At 56.7% G+C, this 25,701-nt stretch overlaps 1 protein-coding gene across 3 annotated transcripts in view; it reads left to right on the top strand.

The window, feature by feature from the left end:
- Nucleotides 1-25,701, top strand: part of LOC140411218 (tau-tubulin kinase 1-like) — a 399,055-nt gene that overhangs the window by 149,896 nt on the left and 223,458 nt on the right. For 2 of the 3 annotated variants that reach the window (XM_072500323.1, XM_072500325.1), the window contains 2 exons: nucleotides 2,820-3,333; nucleotides 10,930-11,199. In XM_072500323.1, coding sequence (XP_072356424.1) covers nucleotides 2,820-3,333; nucleotides 10,930-11,199 — 784 coding nt within the window. The remainder of the gene's footprint in view (nucleotides 1-2,819; nucleotides 3,334-10,929; nucleotides 11,200-25,701) is intronic. The other variant, XM_072500324.1, reaches the window with a different exon arrangement.

The following is a 25,701-nucleotide window of genomic DNA, read 5'->3' as shown; positions in this document are numbered from 1 at the left end:
TGACCTTCAGGAACCCCCTCCTGGTCCTCCCCGATCACCTTCTGGAGACACCCTTCCAACCTTAACGCTAGCATCGTGCCATCTGCATCCAGCAGAGATATGGGCCTACACGACCCACACTCCACCGGTTCCTTATCCTTCGTTAACAACAGCGAGATGGAAGCCTGTCCCCTACCCTTCGCATCCTCAAACATTCCCACCATCAATGGCGCCAACGTGTAGGGCAGCACAGTGGTTAGCACTGTTGCTTCACAGCGCAGGGACCCGGGTTCGATTCCCGTCTTGGGTCACTGTGCGGAGTTCACCCCGTGTCTGCGTGGGTTTCCTCCGGGTGCTCCGGTTTCCTCCCACAAGTCCCGAATGACGTGCTGTTGGTGAATTGGACATTCTGAATTCTCCCTCTGTGACCCGAACAGGCGCCGGAATGTGGCGACGAGGGGATTTTACAGTAACCTCATTGCAGTGTTAATGTAAGCCTACTTGTGACAACATAGATTATTATTGTCCTTAAACTTCAGATAAAATTGAACCAGAAGCGCATCGAGGCCTCCAGCGTTCGGGGCCTCCAGCGTTCGGGGCCTCCAGCGTTCGGGGCCTCCAGCGTTCGGGGCCTCCAGCGTTCGGGGCCTCCAGCGTTCGGGGCCTCCAGCGTTCGGGGCCTCCAGCGTTCGGGGCCTCCAGCGTTCGGGGCCTCCAGCGTTCGGGGCCTCCAGCGTTCGGGGCCTCCAGCGTTCGGGGCCTCCAGCTTTCGGGACCTCCAGCGTTCGGGGCCTCCAGCGTTCGGGGCCTCCAGCTTTCGGGGCCTCCAGCGTTCGGGGCCTCCAGCGTTCGGGGCCTCCAGCGTTCGGGGCCTCCAGCGTTCGGGGCCTCCAGCGTTCGGGGCCTCCAGCTTTCGGGGCCTCCAGCGTTCGGGACCTCCAGCGTTCGGGGCCTCCAGCGTTCGGGGCCTCCAGCTTTCGGGGCCTCCAGCGTTCGGGGCCTCCAGCTTTCGGGGCCTCCAGCTTTCGGGGCCTCCAGCTTCCCTGCCTGCATCCTCCCAATCGCGTCCTTCACCTCCTGCTCCCCCCCCCGGCCCCGCCAACCCTGCCCTCTCCGCATCCCCAACCTCGGATACTCCAGCCCATCTAGAAATTCCCTCACCTCCCACTCCTCCTCCGGTGGCTCCGACCTATGCAGGTCTCTATAAAAGTCCTCAAATACTTTATTAATCTGCTCTGGGGCCACCACCAGCTTTCCCGTCCTATCCCGTACCGGACTATCTCCCTCGCCGCTGCCTCCCTCTGGAGCCGGTCGGCCTGCATACGCCCCATACCTCAGGGGCTGGTTTAGCACAGGGCTAAGGAGCTGGCTTTTAAAGCAGACCAAGGCAGGCCAGCAGCACGGTTCAATTCCCGTACCGGCCTCCCCGAACAGACGCCGGAATGTGGCGACTAGGGGCTTTTCACAGTAACTTCATTTGAAGTCTACTTGTGACAGTAAAGGTTTTCATTTCATTTTTCATTTCAGACCTCTAAACAGCCCCCCTCACCCTCCTCAGCTGACACACCGCTTTCCCCGCGGGCAATTGGCCGAACCTCACCTGCAACCCGTTTCTCATGGCTGGGAGGGCCGGATCCGTGACCCTCCCATCCGCCTCCAAAATCTCCTCTATCAGTGTTTGGCGATCCTCCCTCTCCTCCCTACCCACCTGAACCTTGAACGAGATCACCTCCACCCCCCTCACTACCGCCTTCAGAGTTTCCCAGAACACTGACTGCGACCCCCCCCCCGTGCAATCACACCCCACATACTCCGCGATCACCTTCCCAGTCTTATCACAGAGGTTCCGGTCCGCTGACAACCCCACATTCATTCTCCACCCCGATCTCTGGGCTACCCTCTTCTCCAAAGCCGCGTCCATCCAATGTGCAGCGTGGTCCCAAATCCCGATTGCCGAGTACCCCGACCTCTTAACGCCAGGCAATAGGGCCTTTTCCACCACAAAGACGTCAATCCTTGACTCTGGTGCCTTGTGTACCAGAGAGGGAGGTTAATGCTCCCGTTCCAGCTCCACATTCCAGTCCCCCCCCCTGCCCTTCGATTAACTCATGGGTGCCCCAATCCGGGATGGCACCCAGCGCCCCCTTCACAAACCCCGCATCGTCCCAGTTGGGGCTCTATCCGCTCACCTGTGCCACCCACCTCCCCTCTAGTGCACCCGTCACCATCGCATAACTGCAACCTCCTCCATCTCAAACCTCCCAGCCTAGGGCGGCACGGTAGCACAAGTGGCTAGCACTGTGGCTTCACAGCTCCAGGGTCCCAGGTTCGATTCCCCGCTGGGTCACTGTCTGTGCGGAGTTGGCACCTTCTCCCCGTGTCTGCGTGGGTTTCCTCCGGGTGCTCCAGTTTCCTCCCACAGTCCAGAGATGTGCAGGTTAGGTGGATTGGTCATGTCAAATTGCCCCTTAGTGTCCAAAAAGGTTAGGAGGAGTTATTGGGTTACGGGGATAGGGTGGAAATGAGGGCTTAGGTGGGTCAGTGCAGACTCGATGGGCCGAATGGCCTCCTTCTGCACTCTATGTTCTTACCAACCAACACTGCCTCCCCCTTGAGGCCGACTGTCAAACACCTGACCCGCCCCCCCCGCCCCCCCCCCCCCCCAACCCTTGCTGAGCCTCACCTGACCCCTCACCCTCCACCGAGTCACCTGCGGCATCCATTTGTTCTGATTTTATTGACAAAACGAGATCAGGAGTGTGACATACGGACATTTCCTGAGGTGTTAGGTGGTCGTTATGTTTTGTTTATCTGTGACATGAACTGTTGGTGTGTTGCAGGTCACGGATGGACTATATGGGATCTCCCTCACGACATGTGTACTCGTCGCAACAAGCACAGATGTTGTCCGTGAACACGGCACACGGCCCAGGCGAGAAGCAGTGTAGCGGCAAGATGGAGGCGTCTGCCTCGGTAGAGCACGAGGCTCTGAGTACGGCGTTCCGCTCAGTTCCTCTGGCTGAGGAGGAGGACTTTGACAGCAAAGATTGGGTGATTATTGACAGGACTGAACTGAAAGACTTCCATCCTGGCGTGGAGGCAAGTTCCTCCGGAACAACAGACGAGGAGCCAGAGGAACTGCGACCCCTGGAGGGAGCAGAGGCTGCTGTCCGACCCAAAAGCCAGGAAGTAAAGGTGAAGGGAGATGAGGAGAGCGTGTGCAGAGAGAGCGTGTGCAGAGAGAGCGTGAGGCAGCCTCGAGCACCTAGCCCTGGGCGGTCACCACTACATCATTCCCAACCAGCCCCACGCTGCAGGAGGAGAGAGTCCGACCTCTCCGGCTCCGAACCACAGGTGAGTACTGGCAATGCCGGGCATCCCCAGGGTCAGAGCGCGAGGGGAGGGGGCAGGTCGAGGGGGTAGGATGGGCATCAACACCAGGCCCAGCCCCCTGGTCAACACCAGGCCCAGCCCCGTGGTCAACACCAGGCCCAGCCCCCTGGTCAACACCAGGCCCAGCCCCGTGGTCAACACCAGGCCCAGCCCCCTGGTCAACACCAGGCCCAGCCCCCTGGTCAACACCAGGCCCAGCCCCCTGGTCAACACCAGGCCCAGCCCCGTGGTCAACACCAGGCCCAGCCCCGTGGTCAACACCAGGCCCAGCCCCGTGGTCAACACCAGGCCCAGCCTCCTGGTCAACACCAGGCCCAGCCCCGTGGTCAACACCAGGCCCAGCCCCCTGGTCAACACCAGGCCCAGCCCCCTGGTCAACACCAGGCCCAGCCCCCTGGTCAACACCAGGCCCAGCCCCCTGGTCAACACCCAGGCCCAGCCCCCTGGTCAACACCAGGCCCAGCCCCGTGGTCAACACCAGGCCCAGCCCCGTGGTCAACACCAGGCCCAGCGCCCTGGTCAACCCAGGCCCAGCCCCGTGGTCAACACCAGGCCCAGCCCCGTGGTCAACACCAGGCCCAGCCCCCTGGTCAACACCAGGCCCAGCCCCGTGGTCAACACCAGGCCCAGCCCCGTGGTCAACACCAGGCCCAGCCCCCTGGTCAACACCAGGCCCAGCCCCGTGGTCAACACCAGGCCCAGCCCCGTGGTCAACACCAGGCCCAGCCCCCTGGTCAACACCAGGCCCAGCCCCCTGGTCAACACCAGGCCCAGCCCCCTGGTCAACACCAGGCCCAGCCCCCTGGTCAACACCAGGCCCAGCCCCCTGGTCAACACCAGGCCCAGCCCCGTGGTCAACACCAGGCCCAGCCCCGTGGTCAACACCAGGCCCAGCCCCGTGGTCAACACCAGGCCCAGCCCCGTGGTCAACACCAGGCCCAGCCCCGTGGTCAACACCAGGCCCAGCCCCGTGGTCAACACCAGGCCCAGCCCCGTGGTCAACACCAGGCCCAGCCCCGTGGTCAACACCAGGCCCAGCCCCGTGGTCAACACCAGGCCCAGCTCCGTGGTCAACACCAGGCCCAGCCCCCTGGTCAACACCAGGCCCAGCCCCCTGGTCAACACCAGGCCCAGCCCCCTGGTCAACACCCGGCCCAGCCCTGTGGTCAACACCCGGCCCAGCCCCCTGGTCAACACCCAGGCCCAGCCCCGTGGTCAACACCCAGGCCCAGCCCCCTGGTCAACACCAGGCCCAGCCCCCTGGTCAACACCAGGCCCAGCCCCGTGGTCAACACCAGGCCCAGCCCCCTGGTCAACACCAGGCCCAGCTCCGTGGTCAACACCAGGCCCAGCCCCCTGGTCAACACCAGGCCCAGCCCCCTGGTCAACACCAGGCCCAGCCCCCTGGTCAACACCCGGCCCAGCCCTGTGGTCAACACCCGGCCCAGCCCCCTGGTCAACACCCAGGCCCAGCCCCCTGGTCAACACCCAGGCCCAGCCTCCTGGTCAACACCAGGCCCAGCCCCGTGGTCAACACCAGGCCCAGCCCCGTGGTCAACACCAGGCCCAGCCCCGTGGTCAACACCAGGCCCAGCCCCCTGGTCAACACCCAGGCCCAGCCCCCTGGTCAACACCAGGCCCAGCCCCGTGGTCAACACCAGGCCCAGCCCCGTGGTCAACACCAGGCCCAGCCCCCTGGTCAACACCAGGCCCAGCCCCGTGGTCAACACCAGGCCCAGCCCCGTGGTCAACACCAGGCCCAGCCCCCTGGTCAACACCCAGGCCCAGCCCCCTGGTCAACACCAGGCCCAGCCCCGTGGTCAACACCAGGCCCAGCCCCGTGGTCAACACCAGGCCCAGCCCCCTGGTCAACACCAGGCCCAGCCCCGTGGTCAACACCAGGCCCAGCCCCGTGGTCAACACCAGGCCCAGCCCCCTGGTCAGCACCAGGCCCAGCCCCGTGGTCAACACCAGGCCCAGCCCCCTGGTCAACACCAGGCCCAGCCCCCTGGTCAACACCAGGCCCAGCCCCCTGGTCAACACCCAGGCCCAGCCCCCTGGTCAACACCAGGCCCAGCCCCGTGGTCAACACCAGGCCCAGCCCCGTGGTCAACACCAGGCCCAGCCCCGTGGACAACACCAGGCCCAGCCCCGTGGTCAACACCAGGCCCAGCCCCGTGGTCAACACCAGGCCCAGCTCCGTGGTCAACACCAGGCCCAGCCCCCTGGTCAACACCAGGCCCAGCCCCCTGGTCAACACCAGGCCCAGCCCCCTGGTCAACACCAGGCCCAGCCCCCTGGTCAACACCAGGCCCAGCCCCGTGGTCAACACCAGGCCCAGCCCCGTGGTCAACACCAGGCCCAGCCCCGTGGTCAACACCAGGCCCAGCCCCGTGGTCAACACCAGGCCCAGCCCCGTGGTCAACACCAGGCCCAGCCCCGTGGTCAACACCAGGCCCAGCCCCGTTGTCAACACCAGGCCCAGCCCCGTGGTCAACACCAGGCCCAGCCCCGTGGTCAACACCAGGCCCAGCCCCGTGGTCAACACCAGGCCCAGCCCCGTGGTCAACACCAGGCCCAGCCCCGTGGTCAACACCAGGCCCAGCCCCGTGGTCAACACCAGGCCCAGCTCCGTGGTCAACACCAGGCCCAGCCCCCTGGTCAACACCAGGCCCAGCCCCCTGGTCAACACCAGGCCCAGCCCCCTGGTCAACACCAGGCCCAGCCCCCTGGTCAACACCCGGCCCAGCCCTGTGGTCAACACCCGGCCCAGCCCCCTGGTCAACACCCAGGCCCAGCCCCCTGGTCAACACCAGGCCCAGCCCCCTGGTCAACACCCGGCCGAGGAAACCGACAATCCCACACAAGGTCACACAGGAAAACCACACCATCCCCACCATCGCATTCTCTGCCTCCCTCCCTCTCTGACCCCCACCCCTCACCCTCCCTTCCTGCCCCCTCCCCTCACCCTCCCTCCTCCCAAGCTGAATTCAGGGAGTTAGGAGTTAAACTAAAAAGAAGGACCTCAAAGGTACTAATCTCAGGATTGCTACCAGTGCCACGAGCTAGCCAGAGTGGGAATGTCAGGATAGATAGGATTATTGCGTGGCTCGAGAGAGAGAGAGAAGGTGCAAGAGGGAGGGATTCAATTCCTGGGGCATTGGAACCGGTTCTGGGGGAGGTGGGACCAGTACAAACCGGATGGCTTGCACCTGGGCAGGACTGGAACCAATGCCCTGGGGGAGTGTTTGCTAGAGCTGTTGGGGAGGGTTAAAACTAATGTGGCAGGGGGATGGGATCCATTGTAGGAAAACGGTGGAAAGTAAAACGGGGACAGAAACAAATGGCAGTAAGGGGGAAAGTGTAAGGCAGAGAAGCCATAGTCAAAAATCAAAAAGGGCCACAGTACAAGGTACAGTGACTGAGAGGAGCTCAGTGAATAGGCCCAGGAATACTAAAAGAAATAAAACGGGAAGTGAAAACATTAATGGTAAGCGATGCGGCAGGTTGTTACATGAAGATATGGGTTCAACGACAAGGGAAATTAAGAGTAAAATTAAAGGAAAAATAACTTAGGAGAGGTTACTGATCGAGGTGTTAAGATTCAAAGCAGAGGTAAAAAAGCCAACATAAGTGTACTTTACCTGAATGCTCGTAGTATTTGGAATAAGGTAAATGAGTTGATGGCGCAAATCATCGTGAATGACTATGATTTAGTGGCCATTACTGAAACATGGTTAAAGGATGGTCACGACTGGGAGTTAAATATCCGAGGGTATCAAACTATTCGGAAGGAAAGAGTGGTTGGTAAGTGGTGTAGTTTAGTGGTGTAGCTCTGTTATTTAAGGATGACATCCAGGCAATAGTAAGGGATGACATCGGTGCGATGGAGGATAAGGTTGAATCCATTTGGGTGGAAATCAGGAATAGTAAGGTGAAAAAGTCACTGATAGGAGTAATCTATAGGCCACCAAATAGTAACATTGTGATGGGGCAGGCAATAAACAAAGAAATAACGGATGCATGTAGAAATAGTACAGCAGTTATCATGGGGGATTTTAATCGACATGTCGATTGGTTTAACCAGGTCGGTCAAGGCAGCCTTGAGGAGGAGTTTATAGAATGTATCCGCGATAGTTTCCTCGAACAGTATGTAATGGAACCTACGAGGGAACAAGCGGTCCTAGATCTGGTCCTGTGTAATGAGACATGATTGATTAATGATCTCATAGTTAGGGATCCTCTCGGAAGGAGCAATCACAATATGGTGGAATTTAAAATACAGATGGAGGGTGAGAAGGTAAAATCAAACGCTAGTGTTTTGTGCTTAAACAAAGGAGATTGCAATGGGGTGCGAGAAGGGCTAGCTAAGGTAGACTGGGAGCAAAGACTTTATGGTGAAACAGTTGAGGAACAGTGGAGAAACTTCCGAGCGATTTTTCACAGTGCCCAGCAAAGGTTTATACCAACAAAAAGGAAGGACAGTAGAAAGAGGGAAAATCGACCATGAATACCTAAGGAAGTAAGGGGGAATATCAAATTGAAGGAAAAAGCATACAAAGTGGCAAAGATTAGTGGGAGACTAGAGGACTGGGAAATCTTTAGCGGGCAACAGAAAGCTACGAAAAAAGCTATAAAGAAGAGTAAGATAGATTATGAGAGTAAACTTGCTCAGAATATAATAACAGATAGTAAAAGTTTCTATAAATATATAAAACAGGAAAAGTTTCTACAAATGTATAACAAAAAAGAGTGGCTAAGGAAAATATTGGTCCTTTAGAGGATGAGAAGGGAGATTTAATAATGGGAGATGAGGAAATGGCTGAGGAACTGAACAGGTTTTTTGGGTCGGTCTTCACAGTGGAAGACACAAATAACATGCCAGTGACTGGTGGAAATGAGGCTATGACAGGTGAGGACCTTGAGAGGATTGTTATCACCAAGGAGGTAGTGATGGGCAAGCTAATGGGGCTAAAGGTAGACAAGTCTCCTGGCCCTGATGGAATGCATCCCAGAGTGCTAAAAGTGATGGCTAGGGAAATTGCAAATGCACTAGTGATAATTTACCAAAATTCACTAGACTCTGGGGTGGTCCCGGCGGATTGGAAATTAGCAAACTTGACACCATTGTTTAAAAAAGGAGGTCGGCAGAAAGCGGGTAATTATAGGCCAGTGAGCTTAACTTCGGTAGTAGGGAAGATGCTGGAATCTATCATCAAGGAAGAAATAGTGAGGCATTTGGATGGAAATTGTCCCATTGGTTTGGCTGGTTTAGCGCACTGGCCTAAATAGCTGGCTTTGAAAACAGACCAAGGCAGGCCAGCAGCACGGTTCAATTCCCGTACCAGCCTCCCCGAACAGGCGCCGGAATGTGGCGACTAGGGGCTTTTCACAGTAACTTCATTTGAAGCCTACTTGTGTCAATAAGCGATTTTCATTTCATTGGGCAGACGCAGCATGGGTTCAGAAAGGGCAGGTCGTGCCTAACTAATTGAGTGGAATTTTTTGAGGACATTACCAGTGCGGTAGATAACGGGGAGCCAATGGATGTGGTATATCTGGATTTCCAGAAAGCCTTTAACAAGGTGCCACACAAAAGGTTGTTGCATAAGATAAAGATGCATGGCATTAAGGGGAAAGTAGCAGCATGGATAGAGGATTGGTTAATTAATAGAAAGCAAAAGAGTGGGGATTAATGGGTGTTTCTCTGGTTGGCAATCAGTAGCTAGTGATGTCCCTCAGGGATCAGTGTTGGGCCCACAACTGTTCACAATTTACATAGATGATTTGGAGTTGGGGACCTAGGGCAACGTGTCCAAGTTTGCAGACGACACTAAGATAAGTGGTAAAGCAAAAAGTACAGAGGATACTGGAAGTCTGCAGAGGGATTTGGATAGGCTAAGTGAATGGGCTAGGGTCTGGCAGATGGAATACAATGTTGACAAATGTGAGGTTATCCATTTTGGTCGGAATAACAGCAAAAGGGATTATTATTTAAATGATAAAATATTAAAACATGCCGCTGTGCAGAGAGACCTGGGTGTGCTAGTGCATGAGTCGCAGATGCTGCAATTGTATAAGGTGTTAGTGAGGCCACACCTGGAGTATTGTGTTCAGTTTTGGTCTCCTTACTTGAGAAAGGACGTACTGGCACTGGAGGGTGTGCAGAGGAGATTCACTAGGTTTATCCCAGAGCTGAAGGGGTTGGATTACGAGGAGAGGTTGAGTAACTGGGACTGTACTCGTTGGAATTTAGAAGGATGAGGGGGGATCTTATAGAAACATATAAAATTATGAAGGGAATAGACAGGATAGATGTGGGCAGGTTGTTTCCACTGGCAGGTGAAAGCAGAACTAGGGGGCATAGCCTCAAAATAAGGGGAAGTAGTTTTAGGACTGAGTTTAGGAGGAACTTCTTCACCCAAAGGGTTGTGAATCTCTGGAATTCCTTGCCCAGTGAAGCAGTAGAGGCTCCTTCATTAAATGTTTTTAAGAAACAGATAGATACCTTTCTAAAGAATAAAGGGATTCGGGGATATGGTGTACGGGCCGGAAAGTGGAGCTGAGTCCACAAAGATCAGCCATGATCTCATTGAATGGCGGAGCAGGCTCGAGGGGCCAGATGGCGCACTCCTGCTCCTAGTTCTTATGTTCTCCCCTCCCCCTCCCCTTGCCCCCCTCCCTCCCTCCCTACCTCCCCTCGCCATCCCTCCCCCTCCCCTTCCTCCCCGCTCCCCTCGCTCTCCCTCTCTCTGCCTCCCCCCGCTCTCCCTCCCTCCCCTCGCTCTCCCTCCCTCCCCCTCCCCTCGCTCGCCCTCCCTCCCCCTCCCCTCGCTCTCCCTCCCAGTTGGCTGTGTGCTCCACTCATTCCCGGTTTTCCCTGGTGATGGTTTGTATTTCTGGAGCTTCCTGGACTAATCCTGAGCTATCGAGGCTGCTGGCAGGCTGATTCCTGGGAGGCGGTGTGGGAATGTGGTGCCTGTCACTGCCTGGATGGGGAGAGGCTGTGCCCCGTACCTGCCGTGGGGACAGCTGACTCCGCTCCTCCCTCCGACTGTCTATTGAGGCTCCGTGGCCATTGGCAGCAGCAGGAGTTACTGATCCACTGTCCCTTGGGGAACGCCCGAATTCCCTGTAACTGATGGATGTTGTGTTCAGTTTCCGGATGTGGGTGTGGCTGACGACCACCGTTCTGGCCGGTCCCCGGTTGCTGAACCTTCGATCCGGGTTATTTTAATGTTAGGCAGTGATTTAGTTGTGAGTTAGTCCTGCTGGGGTTTTGCACCGAGTCTGCAGACCACATTGCAAAGACAAGTTTCCTTTCGGATTGAGCTGAGGAGGAAGTTGGGTTCCAACAACAACCTCACCTTCCCATTCACAAACTTCTTCAGGTGAATTCAGATATTCACACTGCCTGCGTGGGGTTTAAACTCCAGTCCCTCGGTCACTGGCTCGGGTCCTAGCCCAGGTTTCCCTGGGCCTGGCTCCTTCGGGTCCTAGCCCCTCTGTAGCCTCGCTGTATCTGACTGTGGCCTCGGCCCTGGGTTTGTCTTTCAGTTTGAGGAGGAGGAACTGGATCAGATGCCCCAGAATTCCATCCCGCGGTACAGCCCAATCAGGAGACTGGCGTCCTCTGTGTTCGCCTCCTCATCCCTGGAGACTGAACACTATCCTCACCCCAGCAGTACCTTCCTGCAGCGGAGTCGCTCGGCAGAGAGCAGTCCAGCGCACGTGCCAGCATCGTCACGGAGACACATGCCCCTGATCCCAGGCAGCCACCGAATGATGCCCTCGGTCCTCCGCATTTCACGGTCACAGTTGCAACAGGTGTGGGCTCGCTTTGTGTCCAAGAGCTGACCCGGGGTGGGGGTGGGGGTGGGATTTGGGGACTGGAGCGGGGGAGAGGTGCTGGTCAAATTCTGGGGTCTGTGGGTCCCAGCAGCAACTAACGGCAATAATTTCAAGCTCTCACATCCTTGCCCCCATTCAGCAGAGTTTACACAGACTGCTGGACACGGGTCAGTGGCTTCTCACTGCATGTTCCATACGCTGGGCCCAAGGGGTTTTGGGAAGTATTTATGCAATGTATAGATTCTATATCAAATCCTGTCTCAATACAATCCATAGGACAATCTCACTCTGTGTGATCCCTCACCATCTCTACATGTGATCCCTCACCATCTCTACATGTGATCCACTACCTCACTCCGTGTGATCCCTCACCATCTCTACATGTGATCCACTACCTCACTCCGTGTGATCCGTCACCATCTCTACATGTGATCCACAATCTCACTCCGTGTGATCCCTCACCATCTCTACATGTGATCCACAATCTCACTCCGTGATCCCTCACCATCTCTACATGTGATCCACAATCTCACTCCGTGTGATCCCTCACCATCTCTACATGTGATCCACAATCTCACTCTGTGTGATCCCTCACCATCTCTACATGTGATCCACAATCTCACTCCGTGTGATCCCTCACCATCTCTACATGTGATCCACTACCTCACTCCGTGTGATCCCTCACCATCTCTACATGTGATCCACAATCTCACTCTGTGTGATCCCTCACCATCTCTACATGTGATCCACAATCTCACTCAGCGTGATCCCTCACCATCTCTACATGTGATCCACAATCTCACTCCGTGTGATCCCTCACCATCTCTACATGTGATCCACAATCTCACTCCGTGATCCCTCACCATCTCTCCATGTGATCCCTCACCATCTCTACATGTGATCCACAATCTCACTCCGTGTGATCCCTCACCATCTCTACATGTGATCCACAATCTCACTCCGTGATCCCTCACCATCTCTACATGTGATCCACTACCTCACTCTGTGTGATCCCTCACCATCTCTACATGTGATCCACAATCTCACTCCGTGATCCCTCACCATCTCCACGTATGATCCACAATCTCACTCTGTGTGATCCCTCACCATCTCTACATGTGATCCACAATCTCACTCCGTGTGATCCCTCACCATCTCTAAATGTGATCCACTACCTCACTCCGAGTGATCCCTCACCATCTCTACATGTGATCCACAATCTCACTCTGTGTGATCCCTCACCATCTCTACATGTGATCCACAATCTCACTCCGTGTGATCCCTCACCATCTCTACATGTGATCCACAATCTCACTCCGTGTGATCCCTCACCATCTCTACATGTGATCCACAATCTCACTCCGTGTGATCCCTCACCATCTCTACGTGTGATCCACAATCTCACTCCGTGTGATCCCTCACCATCTCTACATGTGATCCACAATCTCACTCCGTGTGATCCCTCACCATCTCTACATGTGATCCACTACCTCACTCCGTGTGATCCCTCACCATCTCTACATGTGATCCACTACCTCACTCCGTGTGATCCCTCACCATCTCTACATGTGATCCACTACCTCACTCCGTGTGATCCCTCACCATCTCTACATGTGATCCACCAACTCACTCCGTGTGATCCCTCACCATCTCTACATGTGATCCACAATCGCACTCCATGTGATACCTCACCATCTCTACATGTGATCCACAATCTCACTCCATGTGATCCCTCACCATCTCTACATGTGATCCACAATCTCACTCCGTATGATCCCTCACCATCTCTACATGTGATCCACTACCTCACTCCGACTGATCCCTCACCATCTCTACATGTGATCCACAATCTCACTCCGTGATCCCTCACCAGCTCTACATGTGATCCACAATCTCACTCCGAGTGATCCCTCACCATCTCTACATGTGATCCACAATCTCACTCCGAGTGATCCCGCACCATCTCCACATGTGATCCACAATCTCACTCCGAGTGATCCCTCACCATCTCTACATGTGATCCACTACCTCACTCCGAGTGATCCCTCACCATCTCTACATGTGATCCACAATCTCACTCTGTGATCCCTCACCATCTCTACATGTGATCCACAATCTCACTCCGTGTGATCCCTCACCATCTCTACATGTGATCCACAATCTCACTCCGAGTGATCCCTCACCATCTCTACATGTGATCCACTACCTCACTCCGTGATCCCTCACCATCTTCACATGTGATCCACAATCTAACTCCGAGTGATCCCTCACCATCTCTACATGTGATCCACAATCTCACTCCGTGATCCCTCACCATCTCTACATGTGATCCACAATCTCACTCCGTGTAATCCCTCACCATCTCTACATGTGATCCACATTCTAACGCCGGGTAATATATCAGAACCTTGACGTGATCAACAATCTCAGTGATCCATCACCATTTGTACATCTGATCCCCAGTCTCACTCCTGTGGAGTGAGGGGCTGTGTTATTGAAGAGGGAGGGAGGGGCTGTGTTAATGGCGAGAGAGTGAGGGAGAAGGGAGGGAGGGGCTGTGTTAATGGCGAGGGAGTGAGGGAGGAGGGAGTGAGGGGCTGTGTTATTGAGGAAGGAGGGAGTGAGGCTGTTATTGAGGAGGGAGGTGGGAGGGAGGGGCTGTGTTATTGAGGAGAGAGGAAGGAGTGAGGAGCTGTGTTATTGAGGAGGAAGTGAGGGGCTGTGTTATTGAGGAGGGAGTGAGGGGCTGTGTTATTGAGGAGGGAGGAGGGAGTGAGGGGCTGTGTTATTGAGGAGGGAGTGAGGGGCTGTGTTATTGAGGAGGGAGTGAGGGGCTGTGTTATTGAGGAGGGAGGAGGGAGTGAGGGGCTGTTATTGAGGGAGGGAGGGAGAAGGGAGTGAGGGGCTGGGTTATTGAGGAGAGAGGAGGGAGTGAGGGGCTGTGTTATTGAGGAGGGAGTGAGGGGCTCTGTTATTGAGGAGGGAGTGAGGGGCTGTGTCATTGAGGAGGGAGTGAGGGGCTGTGTTATTGCGGAGGGAGGAGGGAATGAGGGGCTGTGTTATTGAGGAGGGAGTGAGGGGCTGTGTTATTGAGGAGGGAGTGAGGGGCTGTGTTATTGAGGAGGGAGGAGGGAGTGAGGGGCTGTTATTGAGGGAGGGAGAAGGGAGGGAGGGGCTGTGTTATTGAGGAGAGAGGAGGGAGTGAGGGGCTGTGTTATTGAGGAGGGAGTGAGGGGCTCTGTTATTGAGGAGGGAATGAGGGGCTGTGTTATTGAGGAGGAGGGAGTGAGGGGCTGTGTTATTGCGGAGGGAGGAGGGAGTGAGGGGCTGTGTTATTGAGGGAGGGAGTGAGGGGCTGTGTTATTGAGGAGGGAGCGAGTGAGGAGGGAGTGAGGGGCTGTTATTGAGGGAGAGATAAGGGAGTGAGGGGCTGTGTTATTGAGGAGGGAGGAGGGAGTGAGGGGCTGTGTTATTGAGGAGGGAGTGAGTGAGGAGGGAGTGAGGGGCTGTGTTATTGAGGAGGGAGTGAGGGCTGTGTTATTGAGGAGGGAGTGAGCGGCTGTGTTATTGAGGGAGGAGGGAGTGAGGGTCTGTGTTATTGAGGGAGGGAGGAGGGAGTGAGGGGCTGTGTTATTGAGGGAATGAGGGGCTGTGTTATTGAGGAGAAAGTGAGGGAGGAGGGAGTGAGGGGCTGTGTTATTGAGGAGGGAGGAGTGAGGGGCTGTGTTATTGAGGGAGGGAGGAGGGAGTGAGGGGCTGTGTCATTGAGGAGGGAGTGAGGGGTTGTGTTATTGAGGAGGGAGGGAGGGGCTATGTCATTGAGGAGGGAGTGAGGGGCTGTGTTATTGAGGGAATGAGGGGCTGTGTTATTGAGGCGGGAGGGAGGGGCTGTGTCATTGAGGGAATGAGGGGCTGTGTTATTGAGGAGGGAGGGATGGGCTGTGTTATTGAGGGAGGGAGGGAGTGAGGGGCTGTGTTATTGAGGGAGGGAGGGGCTGTGTCATTGAGGAGGGAGGGATGGGCTGTGTTATTAAGGAGGGAGTGAGGGGCTGTGTTATTGGGGAAGAGAGTGGGGCTGTGTTATTGAGGAGGGAGGGAGGGGCTGTGTTATTGAGGAGGGTGGGGCTGTGTTATTGAGGAGGGAGGGAGGGGCTGTGTTATTGGGGAGGAGGGTGGGGCTATGTTATTAAGGAGGGAGGGAGGGGCTGTGTTATTGAGGAGGGAGGGGCTGTGTTATTGAGGAGGGAGGGAGGGGCTGTGTTATTGAGGAGGGAGGGGCTGTGTTATTGAGGAGGGTGGGGCTGTGTTATTGAGGAGGGTGGGGCTGTGTTATTGAGGAGGGAGGGAGGGGCTGTGTTATTGGGGAGGAGGGTGGGGCTATGTTATTGAGGAGGGAGTGAGAGGCTGTGTTATTGAGGGAGGGAGGGGCTGTGTTGTTGTGGAGGGACGGAGGGGCTGTGTTGTTGAGGAGGGAGGGAGAGGCTGTGTTGTTGAGGAGGGACGGAGGGGCTGTGTTGTTGAGGAGGGGCGGAGGGGCTGCGTTGTTGAGGAGGGAGGGAGGGGCTCTATTTTCCAGGAGCGATTGTTGCAATCACTGAGAATGAAGGGGAAATCCCATTCAAATCCCAGCATTATCATGTACGCTTGAATCAACACACAATCCCAGATACATTCACACACAATCACAGATACACACACACAATCCCAGATACACTCACACACAATCACAGATACATACACACAATCCCAGATACACTCACACACAATCACAGATACACCACATGCAATCCCAGGTACACTCTCACAATCCCAGCTACACTCTCACACAATCCCAGATAGACTCTCACACAATCCCAGATAGACTCTCACACAATCCCAGATAGACTCTCTCACAATCCCAGATAGACTCTCTCACAATCCCAGATAGACTCTCACACAATCCCAGATAGACTCTCACACAATCCCAGATAGACTCTCTCACAATCCCAGATAGACTCTCTCACAATCCCAGGTGCACTCAGACAAAATCCCAAATACACCAGACACAATCCCAGATACACACACACAATCCCAGATACACCAGACACAATCCCAGATACACACACACAATCCCAGATACACCAGACACAATCCCAGATACACACACACAATCCCAGATACACACACACAATCCCAGATACACTCTCACACAATCCCAGATACACCAGACACAATCCCAGATACACACACAATCCCAGATACACTCTCACACAATCCCAGATACACTCTCACACAATCCCAGATACACCAGACACAATCCCAGATACACTCTCACACAATCCCAGATACACACACACAATCCCAGATACACTCTCACACAATCCCAGATACACCAGACACAATCCCAGATACACACACAATCCCAGATACACTCTCTCACAATCCCAGATACACTCACACACAATCACAGATACACACACACAATCCCAGATACACCAGACACAATCCCAGATACACACACAATCCCAGATACACCACACACAATCCCAGATACACTCGCTCACAATCCCAGATACACCACACACACAATCCCATATACACTCGCACACAATCCCAGATACACTCTCTCACAATCCCAGATGCACTCAGACACAATCCCAGATACACCAGACACAATCCCAGATACACACACACAATCCCAGATACACTCTCACACAATCCCAGATACACACACACAATCCCAGATACACTCACACACAATCACCGATACACACACACAATCACAGATACACCACACACACAATCCCAGATACACTCGCACACAATCCCAGATACACTCTCTCACAATCCCAGATGCACTCAGACACAATCCCAGATACACCAGACACAATCCCAGATACACACACACAATCCCAGATACACTCTCACACAATCCCAGATACACCAGACACAATCCCAGATACACCACACACAGAATCCCAGATACACACACACAATCCCAGATACACTCTCACACAATCCCAGATACACTCTCACACAATCCCAGATACACTCTCACACAATCCCAGATACACACACACAATCCCAGATACACTATCTCACAATCCCAGATACACTCAGACACAATCCCAGATACACCACACACACAATCCCAGATACACCACACACACAATCCCAGATAAACTCGCACACAATCCCAGATACACCAGGCACAATCCCAGATACACCAGACACAATCCCAGATACACCACACACACAATCCCAGATACACACACACAATCCCAGATACACTCTCACACAATCCCAGATACACTCTCACACAATCCCAGATACACCACACACACAATCCCAGATACACCAGGCACAATCCCAGAAACACCAGACACAATCCCAGATACACCACACACACAATCCCAGATACACACACACAATCCCAGATACACTCTCACACAATCCCAGATACACCACACACACAATCCCAGATACACACACACAATCCCAGATACACTCTCACACAATCCCAGATACACCAGACACAATCCCAGATACACCAGACACAATCCCAGATACACACACACAATCCCAGATACACTCTCACACAATCCCAGATACACCACACACACAATCCCAGATACACTCTCACACAATCCCAGATACACTCTCTCACAATCCCAGATACACTCAGACACAATCCCAGATACACCAGACACAATCCCAGATAGACCACACACACAATCCCAGATACACCACACGCACAATCCCAGATACACACACACACAATCCCAGATACACTCACACACACACACACACACACACACACACACAATCCCAGATACACACACACACAATCCCAGATACACTCACACACAATCCCAGATACACTCACACAAAATCCCAGATACATTCACACACACAATCCCAGATACACACACACACAATCCCAGATACACCACACACACAATCCCAGATACACCACACACACAATCCCAGGTACACACACACACACACACACACACAATCCCAGATACACACACACACACACTCAATCCCAGATACACACACACACAATCCCAGATACACTCACACACACAATCCCAGATACACACACACACAATCCCAGATACACTCACACACAATCCCAGATACACTCACACAAAATCCCAGATACATTCACACACACAATCCCAGATACACACACACACAATCCCAGATACACCACACACACAATCCCAGATACACCACACACACAATCCCAGATACACCACACACACAATCCCAGATACACCACACACACAATCCCAGGTACACACACACACACACACACACAATCCCAGATACACTCACACACAATCCCAGATACACTCACACACAATCCCAGATACACCACACGCACAATCCCAGATACACACACACACAATCCCAGATACACCACACACACAATCCCAGATACACCACACACACAATCCCAGATACACCACATACACAATCCCAGGTACACGCACACACACACACGCAGTCCCAGATACACACACACGCGCGCACACATGCACATCCGGCTAGACACATTCACGTGCCCACACACATTATGGCACACACACTGGTGCATGCACTCGTGAACAACGTACGAGCCCTCACACGTTCTCCTGCAATGCAGTGTGCTCAGCTTCAAAACCAAAAAAAGATCATTTTCTAAAACCTACGGTTGCTAAAAAAAACTTACTGCTTTGCTGAAACTTTAACGTATCTGCGGAGTACGAGAACTGTGATACGACGGCCAGAATTGATGCCTTCGTATGGGACGGTGCAGTGGTATCGGAATGGGTGGGTCACGGGGTAGGAGAATTGTCTTCCTGGGTGCAGAGGGAGGGGGGTCAGTGTGGGGGTGAGCCGGTGATATCAGGGTGCGAGGGAGGGGGGTCAGTATTGGGGGGGACCCGGTGATATCGGGATGCGAGGGAGGGGGGGTCACTGTGGGGGGGACCCGGTGATATCGGGGTGCGAGGGAGGGGGTCAGTGTGGGGGGGGAACCGGTGATATCGGGGTGCGAGGGAGGGGGGTCAGTGTGGGAGGGAATCCGGTGATATCGGGGTGCGATGGAGGGGGTCAGTGTGGGGGGGACCCGGTGATATCGGGGTGCGATGGAGGGTGGTCAGTGTGGGGGGGGACCCGGTGATATCGGGGTGCGAGGGAGGGGGGTCAGTGTGGGAGGGAATCCGGTGATATCGGGGTGCGATGGAGGGTGGTCAGTGTGGGGGGGACCCGGTGATATCGGGGTGCAAGGGAGGGGGTCAGTATGGGGGGGACCTGGTGATATCGGGGTGCAAGGGAGGGGGGTCAGTGTGGGGGGGACCCGGTGATATCGGGGTGCAAGGGAGGGGGGTCAGTGTGGGGGGGACCCGGTGATATCGGGGTGCAAGGGAGGGGGGTCAGTGTGGGGGGGACCCGGTGATATCGGGGTGCGAGGGAGGGGGGTCAGTGTGGGGGTGAGCCGGTGATATCGGGATGCAAGGGAGGGGGGTCAGTGTGGGGGGGACCCGGTGATATCAGGGTGCGAGGGAGGGGGGTCAGTATTGGGGGGGACCCGGTGATATCGGGGTACGAGGGAGGGGGTCGGTGTGGGGGGGACCTGGTGATATCGGGGTACGAGGGAGGGGTTCACTGTGGGGGGGACCCGGTGATATCGGGGTGCGAGGGAGGGGGTCGGTGTGGGGGGGACCCGGTGATATCGGGGTGCAAGGGAGGGGGTCACTGTGGGGGTGAGCCGGTGATATCGGGGTGCGAGGGAGGGGGTCAGTGTGGGGGGGACCCGGTGATATCGGGGTGCGAGGGAGGGGGGTCACTGTGGGGGGGACCCGGTGATATCGGGGTGCGAGGGAGGGTGGGTCACTGTGGGGGGGGACCCGGTGATATCGGGGTGCGAGGGAGGGGGGGTCACTGTGGGGGGGGACCCGGTGATATCGGGGTGCGAGGGAGGGGGGGTCACTGTGGGGGGGACCCGGTGATATCGGGGTGCGAGGGAGGGGGGTCAGTGTGGGGGTGACCCGGTGATATCGGGGTGCAAGGGAGGGGGGTCAGTATTGGGGGGGACCCGGTGATATCGGGGTACGACGGAGGGGGGGTCACTGTGGGGGGGGACCCGGTGATATCGGGGTACTAGGGAGGGGGTCGGTGTGGGGGTGAGCCGGTGATATCAGGGTGCGAGGGAGGGGGGGTCACTGTGGGGGGGACCCGGTGATATCGGGGTGCGAGGGAGGGGGGTCGGTGTGGGGGGGACCCGGTGATATCGGGGTGCGAGGGAGGGGGTCGATGTGGGGGGGACCCGGTGATATCGGGGTGAAGGGAGGGGGTCGGTGTGGGGGGACCCGGTGATATCGGGGTGCGAGGGAGGGGGGGTCGGTGTGGGGGGGACCCGGTGATATCGGGGTGCGAGGGAGGGGGTCGGTGTGGGGGGGACCCGGTGATATCGGGGTGCGAGGGAGGGGGGGGTCACTGTGGGGGGGGACCCGGTGATATCGGGGTGCGAGGGAGGGGGTGTGTGTGGGGGGGACCTGATGATATCGGGGTGCGAGGGAGGGGGTCGGTGTGGGGCGGACCCGGTGATATCGGGGTACGAGGGAGGGGGTCGGTGTGGGGGGGACCCGGTGATATCGGGGTGCGAGGGAGGGGGGGTCACTGTGGGGGTGAGCCGGTGATATCGGGGTACGAGGGAGGGGGTCGGTGTGGGGGGGACCCGGTGATATCGGGGTGCGAGGGAGGGGGGTCAGTGTGGGGGGGACCCGGTGATATCGGGGTGCGAGGGAGGGGGGTCAGTGTGGGGGGGACCCGGTGATATCGGGGTGCGAGGGAGGGGGTCAGTATGGGGGGGACCCGGTGATATCGGGGTGCGAGGGAGGGGGTCGGTGTGGGGGGGACCCGGTGATATCGGGGTGCGAGGGAGGGGGGGTCACTGTGGGGGTGAGCCGGTGATATCAGGGTGCGAGGGAGGGGGGTCAGTATTGGGGGGGACCCGGTGATATCGGGGTACGAGGGAGGGGGTCGGTGTGGGGGGGACCTGGTGATATCGGGGTACGAGGGAGGGGTTCACTGTGGGGGGGACCCGGTGATATCGGGGTGCGAGGGAGGGGGTCGGTGTGGGGGGGACCCGGTGATATCGGGGTGCAAGGGAGGGGGTCACTGTGGGGGTGAGCCGGTGATATCGGGGTGCGAGGGAGGGGGTCAGTGTGGGGGGGACCCGGTGATATCGGGGTGCGAGGGAGGGGGTCAGTGTGGGGGGGACCCGGTGATATCGGGGTGCGAGGGAGTGGGGTCACTGTGGGGGGGACCCGGTGATATCGGGGTGCGAGGGAGGGGGGGTCACTGTGGGGGGGGACCCGGTGATATCGGGGTGCGAGGGAGGGGGGGTCACTGTGGGGGGGACCCGGTGATATCGGGGTGCGAGGGAGGAGAGTCAGTGTGGGGGGGACCCGGTGATATCGGGGTGCAAGGGAGGGGGGTCAGTATTGGGGGGGACCCGGTGATATCGGGGTACGACGGAGGGGGGGTCACTGTGGGGGGGGACCCGGTGATATCGGGGTACTAGGGAGGGGGTCGGTGTGGGGGTGAGCCGGTGATATCAGGGTGCGAGGGAGGGGGGGTCACTGTGGGGGGGACCCGGTGATATCGGGGTGCGAGGGAGGGGGGTCGGTGTGGGGGGGACCCGGTGATATCGGGGTGCGAGGGAGGGGGTCGATGTGGGGGGGACCCGGTGATATCGGGGTGAAGGGAGGGGGTCGGTGTGGGGGGACCCGGTGATATCGGGGTGCGAGGGAGGGGGGGTCGGTGTGGGGGGGACCCGGTGATATCGGGGTGCGAGGGAGGGGGTCGGTGTGGGGGGGACCCGGTGATATCGGGGTGCGAGGGAGGGGGGGGTCACTGTGGGGGGGGACCCGGTGATATCGGGGTGCGAGGGAGGGGGTGTGTGTGGGGGGGACCTGATGATATCGGGGTACGAGGGAGGGTGTCAGTGTGGGGGGGACCCGGTGATATCGGGGTGCGAGGGAGGGGGGGTCACTGTGGGGGTGAGCCGGTGATATCGGGGTGCGAGGGAGGGGGTCGGTGTGGGGCGGACCCGGTGATATCGGGGTACGAGGGAGGGGGTCGGTGTGGGGGGGACCCGGTGATATCGGGGTGCGAGGGAGGGGGGGTCACTGTGGGGGTGAGCCGGTGATATCGGGGTACGAGGGAGGGGGTCGGTGTGGGGGGGACCCGGTGATATCGGGGTGCGAGGGAGGGGGGTCAGTGTGGGGGGGACCCGGTGATATCGGGGTGCGAGGGAGGGGGTCAGTATGGGGGGGACCCGGTGATATTGGGGTGCGAGGGAGGGGGGGTCACTGTGGGGACCCGGTGATATCGGGGTGCGAGGGAGGAGAGTCAGTGTGGGGGGGACCCGGTGATATCGGGATGCGAGGGAGGGGGGGTCACTGTGGGGGGGACCCGGTGATATCGGGGTGCGAGGGAGGGGGGTCAGTGTGGGGGGGACCCGGTGATATCGGGGTGCGAGGGAGGGGGTTGGTGTGGGGGGGACCCGGTGATATCGGGGTGCGAGGGAGGGGGGGTCACTGTGGGAGTGAGCCGGTGAGATCGGGGTGCGAGCGAGGGGGGTCAGTGTGGGGGGGACCCGGTGATATCGGGGTGCGAGGGAGGGGGTCAGTATGGGGGGGACCCGGTGATATCGGGGTGCGAGGGAGGGGGTCGGTGTGGGGGGGACCCGGTGATATCGGGGTGCGAGGGAGGGGGGGTCACTGTGGGGGTGAGCCGGTGAGATCGGGGTGCGAGGGAGGGGGGTCAGTGTGGGGGGGACCCGGTGATATCGGGGTGCGAGGGAGGGGGTCAGTATGGGGGGGACCCGGTGATATTGGGGTGCGAGGGAGGGGGGGTCACTGTGGGGACCCGGTGATATCGGGGTGCGAGGGAGGAGAGTCAGTGTGGGGGGGACCCGGTGATATCGGGATGCGAGGGAGGAGAGTCAGTGTGGGGGGGACCCGGTGATATCGGGGTGCGAGGGAGGGGGTCAGTATGGGGGGGACCTGGTGATATTGGGGTGCGAGGGAGGGGGGGTCACTGTGGGGACCCGGTGATATCGGGGTGCGAGGGAGGAGAGTCAGTGTGGGGGGGACCCGGTGATATCGGGGTACGAGGGAGGGGGTCGGTGTGGGATGAGCTGAGTTGTGTGAAATGTCCACCACCTTTTTGTCATTCAGATACTGAGTGAGAATTCCAATCTTATCTGCAATTATTTCAATCCTTTGGTCTGTTTAATACCATTCCTGGCACACACACAATCTCTCGATAAATCCCTGGCACGTGGGTGTCGCTGGTCAGACCAGCGTTTATTGCCCATCCCTAGTTGCCCTTCAGAAGGTGGGGGTGAGTTTCCTTCTTGAACCGCTGCAGTCCCTGAGGTGTAGGTACTCCCGCTGTGCTGTTATGGAGGGAGTTCCAGGATGTTGCCCCAGCGACAGTGAAGGAACGGCGATATATTTCCCAGTCAGGGTGGTGAGTGACTGGGAGGGGAACCTCCAGGTGGTGGGGTTCCCAGGTATCTGCTGCTCTTGTCCTGCGAGATGGCAGTGATCGTGGGGTGGAAGGTGCTGTCTAAGGAACCTTGGTGAGGTACTGCAGTGCATCCTGTAGATGGTGCACACGGCTGTCACTGTGTGTCGGTGGTGGAGGGAGTGAATGTTTGTGGAAGGGGAGCAATCAAGCTGGGCTGTTTTGTCCTGGATGGTGACGAGCTTCTTGAGTGTTGTTGGAGCTGCGCTCACCCAGGCAAGTGGAGAGTATTCCATTATCTGGGAAAATGGACTCCCAGATCTACCATGTTAATTTTGACTGATGGAGCATGATCGAGCGAGCAGGTGGTGCACAGCTGCTCGCCTATTTTCTGTTCTGGTGTGAACGCTGCAATCAGTTTCTGACATTGAGGAACGAGGCGAGGCAGCCACCTCGAGTGAGGGGCCCGCTCCTCCCCTGTAGACTCTGGGGCACTGGATCACCCAATATGTCAACGTACCCAATTAACAATCATTGCTTGTAATCGGATCTGAACTGACACTCTGAAAGAGCATCTCACGTAGGCCAATCCCCCATCCGATCCCCGTAACCCCACAGCGCCACCTAAACTGCACACCTTTGGTCTGGGGGGAAACCGGAACACCGTATCAGTGTTGGATTGGGAGGGTGTGTATTGTGTGTGGGATGGTGATGGTGTCAGTGTTGGATTGGGAGGGTGTGTATTGTGTGCGGGATGGTGATGGTGTCAGTGTTGGATTGGGAGGGTGTGTATTGTGTGCGGGATGATGGTGTCAGTGTTGGATTGGGATGCTGTGTATTGTGTGTGGGATGGTGATGGTGTCAGTGTTGGATTGGGAGGGTGTGTATTGTGTGCGGGATGATGGTGTCAGTGTTGGATTGGGATGCTGTGTATTGTGTGCGGGATGGTGATGGTGTCAGTGTTGGATTGGGAGGGTGTGTATTGTGTGTGGGATGGTGATGGTGTCAGTGTTGGATTGGGAGGGTGTGTATTGTGTGTGGGATGGTGATGGTGTCAGTGTTGGATTGGGAGGGTGTGTATTGTGTGTGGGATGGTGATGGTGTCAGTGTTGGATTGGGAGGGTGTGTATTGTGTGCGGGATGATGGTGTCAGTGTTGGATTGGGATGCTGTGTATTGTGTGTGGGATGGTGATGGTGTCAGTGTTGGATTGGGAGGGTGTGTATTGTGTGCGGGATGATGGTGTCAGTGTTGGATTGGGATGCTGTGTATTGTGTGCGGGATGGTGATGGTGTCAGTGTTGGATTGGGAGGGTGTGTATTGTGTGTGGGATGGTGATGGTGTCAGTGTTGGATTGGGAGGGTGTGTATTGTGTGTGGGATGATGATGGTGTCAGTGTTGGATTGGGAGGGTGTGTATTGTGTGTGGGATGATGATGGTGTCAGTGTTGGATTGGGAGGGTGTGTATTGTGTGTGGGATGATGGTGTCAGTGTTGGATTGGGAGTGTGTGTATTGTGTGTGGGATGGTGATGGTGTCAGTGTTGGATTGGGAGGCTGTGTATTGTGTGTGGGATGATGATGGTGTCAGTGTTGGATTGGGAGGCTGTGTATTGTGTGTGGGATGTTGATGGTGTCGGTGTTGGATTGGGAGTGTGTGTATTGTGTGTGGGATGGTGATGGTGTCAGTGTTGGATTGGGAGGCTGTGTATTGTGTGTGGGATGATGATGGTGTCAGTGTTGGATTGGGAGGTTGTGTATTGTGTGCGGGATGATGGTGTCAGTGTTGGATTGGGAGGCTGTGTATTGTGTGCGGGATGATGATGGTGTCAGTGTTGGATTGGGAGGCTGTGTATTGTGTGTGGGATGATGATGGTGTCAGTGTTGGATTGGGAGGTTGTGTATTGTGTGCGGGATGATGGTGTCAGTGTTGGATTGGGAGGGTGTGTATTGTATGTGGGATGATGATGG

This window comes from Scyliorhinus torazame, chromosome 4, assembly GCF_047496885.1.
Source record: "Scyliorhinus torazame isolate Kashiwa2021f chromosome 4, sScyTor2.1, whole genome shotgun sequence".
Taxonomy (NCBI): Eukaryota; Metazoa; Chordata; class Chondrichthyes; order Carcharhiniformes; family Scyliorhinidae; genus Scyliorhinus; species Scyliorhinus torazame.
The sequence above is the reverse complement of the archived record's forward strand: the minus strand, read 5'-3'. Positions and strand labels throughout refer to the sequence as shown.